Here is a 7,183-nt window from a genome sequence, read left to right as displayed (position 1 = left end):
GGAGGCTGCAAGTGTTTCTGGGAATATAAAAGAAACGCTTGTGAAGCATGGGAAGGCGCTGACTGATGAGGTCATGCAAAAGACATCATCTAATAAAGCCCAAAAAGTACCTCCAAAGACCATCTAAATGTCAAGTGTGTTGTTGGAGAGATTGATGTCCTCAGTGGTGCGGTGTAGGGGAGGATATGCCCCGTCTCAGATGAAGACCTCAGTAAACACTCAACTTTTCCTGTCTCATCTCCCCTGCAGCAGGATAGAGCCCTGTCGAAACTCTGGGTTTCTTTCCTTTGCCCATGTGCAGACTCAGCCAGAGCCTCCACGGTGGAGCATGAGTGAGGCTGAGGAGAAGAAAAAAAAAAAGAAAAACCCCCAGACCACACCAGGAAAACAACGACTAAACCCTATTCTTTCAGACCACTAGCCAAGCAGAGCTCAATTGCACGCTACACCACCAACGGCCAAACTGTGGTCAACCACTCTGCCCTTCAAATGGAGAGCACCGGCTCCCCAAAAAAACATAACCTTTTCCAAACGAGGTGAAAGACATGAGACACGAAAACACGCGTGACCGCCTCTGATAAAACACTGTGTAATTGCATAACACTACATCAAGCAATAACACTTCGCTTCCATGTACAACAGAGTTGAAAAGGACATCTAAAGTCCTGTATTGTGTTATCTAAGTGAGAAAACGGCGTGGCCAGAGCATTACGGTTTGTCAGTGTTTCCCATAGGTGGAGGAAACGGGAAATGCCGTTAGCGCTGTGTGATCTGATTTATTGTAGGGAGCAGAGTAAATAATCAAAAGGTGACTCTCTGTGGGGAGAGAACTGGAAGAGTTGAAGAACATAATCCCATTACAGTGCCTCAGGGTCGCCCTGGTTGGGGTGCACAAGCATCTGCATCAGCATCTATTTCCACAGGAATATTTGATTTTGACAGAATAACATTATCTGTTTTTAAAAATCTAATACTTTAACTGTAATACAGTTAAAGTATTACATTCAACGTGTTTGTGTATTGGGTTGGCTGACATAGGCTACTTATAGCGCTGTAGTTACCAGGGAATATGTGGAAAGATTATAGAGATGTTGGTCTTTATTATATTTACAATAACCAGTAAGCTAGCAAAGCTACGCTGACAGCACAGTATGTACCACATTTTAACACACGTGTTTGAGAGTGTGTGAGTTCGCAAGCAAGCAGTGAAGTTCAAACAGTAAACTAAAAGTGATAGCTCAAGGCCTGAAATAGCTAAAAGTAATTGCTGAAACAGATAATACTAGCTAGAAGTAAATGTTTGAGACAGAAAAACCGCTAAAATGAATGGATACATGTTGAAATAGATTAAACTAAAGGAGAAAGAATTAGAGAGCTAAAAGTAATGGATAATAAATAGCTAAAACATCCATCTTCTGCCACTAAACACTTTCATTGTGTGAACAAATGTTTGTACCAATATCCAATTTCTGTTAAATAACACCCAGTTTATATTCATAAGAACATATTAAACATGTCGCGTAGAGTTGAAGGGGTCTTAGGGCTCCTCTGATACCTGTGGGGGTACATCAGTCAGAAAAAGGTTGGTACAGAAGATAGGTTGGAAGCATGGATATCAGGCTGCTGTAATTTGTTCCCCTTACACAACCGAAGAGATTGAGAAAAGCAAACGGATTATCACAGAGAACAGGACAAAACGCTTTGAACCATATACATAATGCAGCAGCAGGTGTGCGTTATCCCGAGTTCATCTGCGAACTCAGTCAAGCACAAATCCCCTCAGGATCCTGCAGTGTGCCCTTGTGATCTCTAGGTGGCACATTTCCCCACAGACTTGCCCCACTCCATCTATACTGATAGCATGAGCTGTTTAGACTACATGGGCCAAATGTAAACTCCCCTGAGGGAGGGGAGTCTGGTTCCCCACCTAGATGCTGCAGAATCGGGTTGCATGTTGGCAACAGCAGAGTTCCCACAACTGCAGGGGACAGTGATGACAAAGCTAAGCAAACTTATAGTAGAGGCACTGCTGCCAAACCTAACAGAGTGATGGAGAGGTCATGAGCCTATACATGCCGGCATACACTTCTCTCCCTCCCGGTTTCCTCTTCTCATATCGAGGCTCAGTTTGTGTGGGCTGACTGGAAGGTCCTCTCCTGTTAACTTGATCTATCCCTTGTTCCGCCTCTGTCTTCCTCCCGCGTCCCATATTTTCTCAACATGACAGAATTTAAATCTTTCAGCAGATGGAGCGCACTCCTGTTTTCTCTGGCCGGTTAGCGGAGGCAGGGGAAGAGGAGAGTGGATGGGAGTGGGGCAGACTCATTCTACTCGGTACAATAACAAAAAAAAAGCGTATATTTTTTTATTTATCACGATTCTGCCTTACTCTGTCCTGTGTCTTCAGAGATTAACTGCAACAATTCTGATAATCCTTATTAAAGTTTGTTCTTTTTCCAGCTTCTTGCATTGTGAGGATTTGCTGCTTTTCTCTGTTATAAATTGTGTTTTATTGTAAACTTAAAATTTTGAGGTTTTGGACTGAAGAAGCCATTTGAAGAACTCACCTTGGACTCTGGGAAACTGTGATGCATATTTTCCACTATTTTCTAACAACGATCAATTGACTGACTAGACAATCAGCAGATAAATCAATAATGAAAACAGTTGTTACATGCAGCCCTGGTCTTTACCTGCCTGCAACTTTTGAGTCCAATCTAAAAGTATTAAACTGAATTTAAAGAATTTCTACACTTACTGTACATTAACAATATAAGAACAGGGCCCAGTACTGCAGCACAGGTTTGCATGTTGCAGAAGAACCAGCCTGCTGATGTAGAGGAGGGTGTCCCTGACGTGACCCTGGCTACTGACACACTTTTTCCCTCCACTAGCATTAATTGAAAGGGAAAATTTTGGGACCTTGTTATAGGTCCCCCTTAGAGAGGAAAATCTTTCTGCAGCTAATTGGATTTCCATATTTAACCAATTAGCTAGAAAAGCTACAAAGCAGCTCTGTGCTTACGCACAGTCACACCGGAGCATGTTGTCCTTAGCATCAAGTTTCACTGTGGAAACACAGTCAGGACTTTCTGCACCATTAACAGAGAACAGAACTGAAAATCAGAAGCTAGGAACACACACACACTCTCCCTCACACACACACACACGGAAATAAAACGGTTTGGACCTGCAAGTGTGGTCATCACTGACGGAAGCAATTTGTTTCCCCTCTGTGGGCTCGAACACCAAATGGTTAATGTAGCTGCTGTGGCCCTCCATCACCTAGGCAACAGTATAGAAAAACAATATGTAAAGAAAAACAGCAAACACGTGATCAATAAACTGGTAAATGAGCGTCTTCTAGCAAACTTGGGTTTACTACACTGGCTGCAGCTCTGCTTTATGTGTGCACGGCTACATTTCCTGTATCACTAAGTACCGAATGTCAGTGCTAAGTAAAGAAAGTTTGATGCCGACTGACAAGCGCAGTCCTTGCCAATGTGCTCCAGATGTTGGACTACCTTGACTTCATGTCTATCCTGAAGATCAGAAGTCAGCAGGCGTAGCTTTCTGTCAGCTGCAGCAGTGCAAAATCTGCAGAGAGAGAGGAAGAGGAAAAGAACGAGAGGATATAAAAACAAACAAAGAGAGAACATCAAAACAGAGACAGGCTGTATAGACCCAATGACAGACGACATCTCTTTCTACATGCATGCCTGCAGCCGCCTAGACTGACACTTCTGGATGAGAGCTGCAGTGTGTGTGGTAGAAACTTGGACAGTGATCAGTAGAAACGCTGCCAGGGAGATTCTAATTGCAAGCTAAGATAAACAGGGAGAAAAACAAGATTCCTCACGCCATTTACGCATGTCTCAGAAACCTGTGCAGAGCCAGGCAGAGGACTTTCCCTCTAATCAGTCGTAGTATACACCAGTGCCTGCAATTATTCACACAATTACACTAACTCACTTATGACAAGAAAAACACACACATATCACCAGAATAAACAGACAGCGGTTCACACATTTGCAGTCGCAGGCACAGATGGATTTGGCATGATGTCACTACAAACACCCTTAACGTGCTTCAGGGTATTACTGCTACAGTAGATTAGATTATATTAGGATAGGCCTTCTAACCCTACAAATTAGTGTTGTACTTTGGAGTAAAGCATGGAACATATTCTGGCTCTTTTTGCTGTTTTTACTTTAATGTCAAAGCCATTTTCTTTAGTGGTGTCCAGTAATCTTGTGTAATACAATAAAAGTCACTATTAGAAGTGAAACTCAATTTCAGCTTTGCTGTTGTCGAGCAGTTTGGTTGTTTTAGTACAAGATAGAGGTGAGAGACCAGAGTTTATCCTTTCCTTTGTGATATCGCCACAAAGTGCACCTCAACAGAGACCTGAAAACACAGTTAACACAAAATTCAAGTGAGTTTTTTGGGAGACAGGGAACATCTTTCTTCTTCAGTTGTATCGACATTTGAATTCTGAAGCCTGGCATGTTGTTTTCTTCCTGCAAAATCTTCCATTGCACATTACACATTATCTTTAGGCTGACTAACAATATTTTAGTTTTTTGCTAGACACACTGCATTATTTTAAAGGAATAGTTCAACATTGTGGGAAATATTCCTATTTGTGAGTTGGATGAGAGCATTGTTGATACTCTCATCTCTGGAGCGACAGCCAGCAGTCAGTTAGCTTAGCTTAGCTTAGCTTAGCACAAAGACTGGAAACAGAGTTCCTCTGTCCAAACTTCAGAAACCCACCTACAAGCACCTCTAAAACTCACAAATTAACGCATTATATCTTGTTTGTGAAATAAGATTGCAAAAAATTGTGGGTTTTACGAGTTTTTGTGGCATAACTTAAGTGTTCAAATTGTCCACCTGAGTTATGCATCTAATTTTTTCCACGAGTTGCGCGCAGTTCCCAGCCAAATCGTCGTTGTCATATCGACAATATGCCAGCAACATACACACCTTTCACTATAGTTTCAATGTCTATATCTGTAGAATATGTCACAGACATGCAAAAAAAGTTAAATGTATTCTTCAAACTCAACACCTCCTGTATCTGTTTTCAGATTAAAAGCTTCTGTGTCCAGAATCCATTCATATCTTCTTTTACTTTAATCTCAGTATAGAAAGACAGGGCTGGCAGCAGCAGACACGCAGTCGGTGTAAACGCCGCGTGCGTGCCAGACCCAGCTGTTCAGCGCCGTAGCCGTCACGCGCCACTAAGGTAGGCAGCGTATACTGAGTGTTATTGTTTTATTAGACTGCATCAAATGAAGTGTGAAAAGGCACACCTGAAGATTGCAAAGACTGTTGAAATGACATTTTTTTTTGTATCTAGAAAAAATTGCCTTGCATAATTTTGGGGCATTTTTCACTGTTTTTTGGAAAGCTGATGCAGAGTAGACAGGAAAAACACAGACAGAGACAAGGCTATGACATTTCAACAGTCCCTGGTTGGAATCCAAATGGGAAATTCAATGTTCCTAACCATTCGGCTACCAGCATGCAAAACTGTCATCAGTCTACCTGTGGGGGCCAAAGGGTTTTAAAAGCACCAACCATGATCTCTCTTTGCGCTCAATTTCCTGAAATTACTGTCAACTCTCTAATGAAGCCATAAAATGCCTACTAAAATACAAAGTTTGGCTGTTGGTTCAGTGTATAGTCCGACGGTATTTACTCAGCCCTTCATTATGTGCCACTTTCTGACTGTAAAGATAGACAAATCTGTGTATTTAGTGGTAGTCAGTTATCATGTGTGGGGTGTCTGGTCTTTGCAGGATACAGTCATTTTCAAATCCTCTCATTACAGGCTGCTGTGGTGGATGGTGGCTGCACTGCATGTCGAGTCCCCCCTTTCCTCTCCTCCCCTCATCTCTCTCGCTCTCTCTGGCCCCCTGCTTGAGGCAAGCCCGTGAGAATGTTGTACTTTTCCTGGAAGGCACGGTTACGTGCAGATCGAAGGGAGGGATGGAACCTGAGTGGGTAGTCATCAGCGCAATAACATGTGCGCACGTCACAGGGCTGGCTCGAGGGCCCTGTGGAGTAAACCACAGAAGGCCAGGAATTATCGCTGCCTTTCCTTTTCAATTACAGAAAGCTTAAACACCTCCGGAGGGACTGCGGAACCTTCCCATCCACCGCTCCAATTAGGAGGAAACTCTTGCTTTCTAACAATCTACAGTTAGGCTTCTTCCCTCCTGTCCAAGGCCACCTGAAATAACTTGGCTCACATCCTGGCAGCTGTGCAGCTGTAGTGTGACAGTGAGAGACTACTTTCACACAGCGCAGTGGCTGCTGTGCTTTCTCTGCAACTGTGTCTTGAGTGTTTGTGAATAATCATCCTGTTATATTTAAAGACATAGATGTCAGGTTTCTGGACTGGGAGTGAAGTATGGCCTCCTAATCGTGTTACAATGGTCTGGTGACCTCTTACATAACAGGAGAGCACTAGAGCTGCAGATGTCTCACCATAAACCCCATCTTCTATTAAAAAACACCCTAACAAGGTCATTACTCAAATTGATTAATGATCAAATATGTTGGTAGTGGTATCAAATGTAAGGTTGGTGGTTTGATCCCTAGTTACTCCCCCAAAAGATGCATATGTGTGTGTGCTGCATTGGATAAAAGCCAAATAAGATGCTAACAACAGATGCTGTGTGGTAACGCAAACACTAAAAGCAACATCTGTCGTCAGTGCTGGTGGGAATAACTGAGATTTGGGATCTGTCATCTGAAAAGTGAAACAGCCTACTGCATTATCAAGGTTGCTGTTCAGAAGCAGCAGTTTAAGCACTAATGACACTAAAGAGCAGCTCCTAAGATAACTAGACTAGAGCATCCCTTAGAGATTATGTCGCTGTGTATGGCCTGTGCATGTGTGATTTGCATCTGCATTATACTGAAGGAATCTAAGAAAGTTCAAAATCAATCAGTTTATAAAGAGTGAACGATATTAAAAAGCAACTATTTAATTATGCAGCTTTTAAAATACAAAACGTGCTTTCCTTGTTGCATGCTAATGCCTGTTGTTGGTCAGTCACCTTGTACTAAATGTGATTAACAATAGTCACTAGTGACCATTAGTACTTATTTGTGTGACATTTGGGGACCAATTTGCATTTCATGTGCATTGAATTTCCCTCGGGATAAA

General features: G+C 42.5%; 1 protein-coding gene across 3 annotated transcripts in view; it reads right to left on the bottom strand.

Annotated features, from left to right (window-relative positions):
* Positions 1 to 7,183, bottom strand: part of nup37 (nucleoporin 37) — an 11,911-nt gene that overhangs the window by 3,122 nt on the left and 1,606 nt on the right. For all 3 annotated transcript variants that reach the window (XM_035672606.1, XM_035672616.1, XM_035672625.1), the window contains exons 4-5: positions 3,525 to 3,597; positions 3,191 to 3,285 (exon numbers count right to left, since the gene is read on the bottom strand). In XM_035672606.1, the coding sequence (XP_035528499.1) occupies positions 3,191 to 3,285; positions 3,525 to 3,597 (168 nt within the window). The remainder of the gene's footprint in view (positions 1 to 3,190; positions 3,286 to 3,524; positions 3,598 to 7,183) is intronic.

The sequence above is a fragment of the Morone saxatilis genome, unplaced genomic scaffold (assembly GCF_004916995.1).
Source record: "Morone saxatilis isolate NCDOM2014 unplaced genomic scaffold, NCSU_SB_2.0 Contig10, whole genome shotgun sequence".
NCBI lineage: Eukaryota > Metazoa > Chordata > Actinopteri > Moronidae > Morone > Morone saxatilis.
The sequence above is the reverse complement of the archived record's forward strand: the minus strand, read 5'-3'. Positions and strand labels throughout refer to the sequence as shown.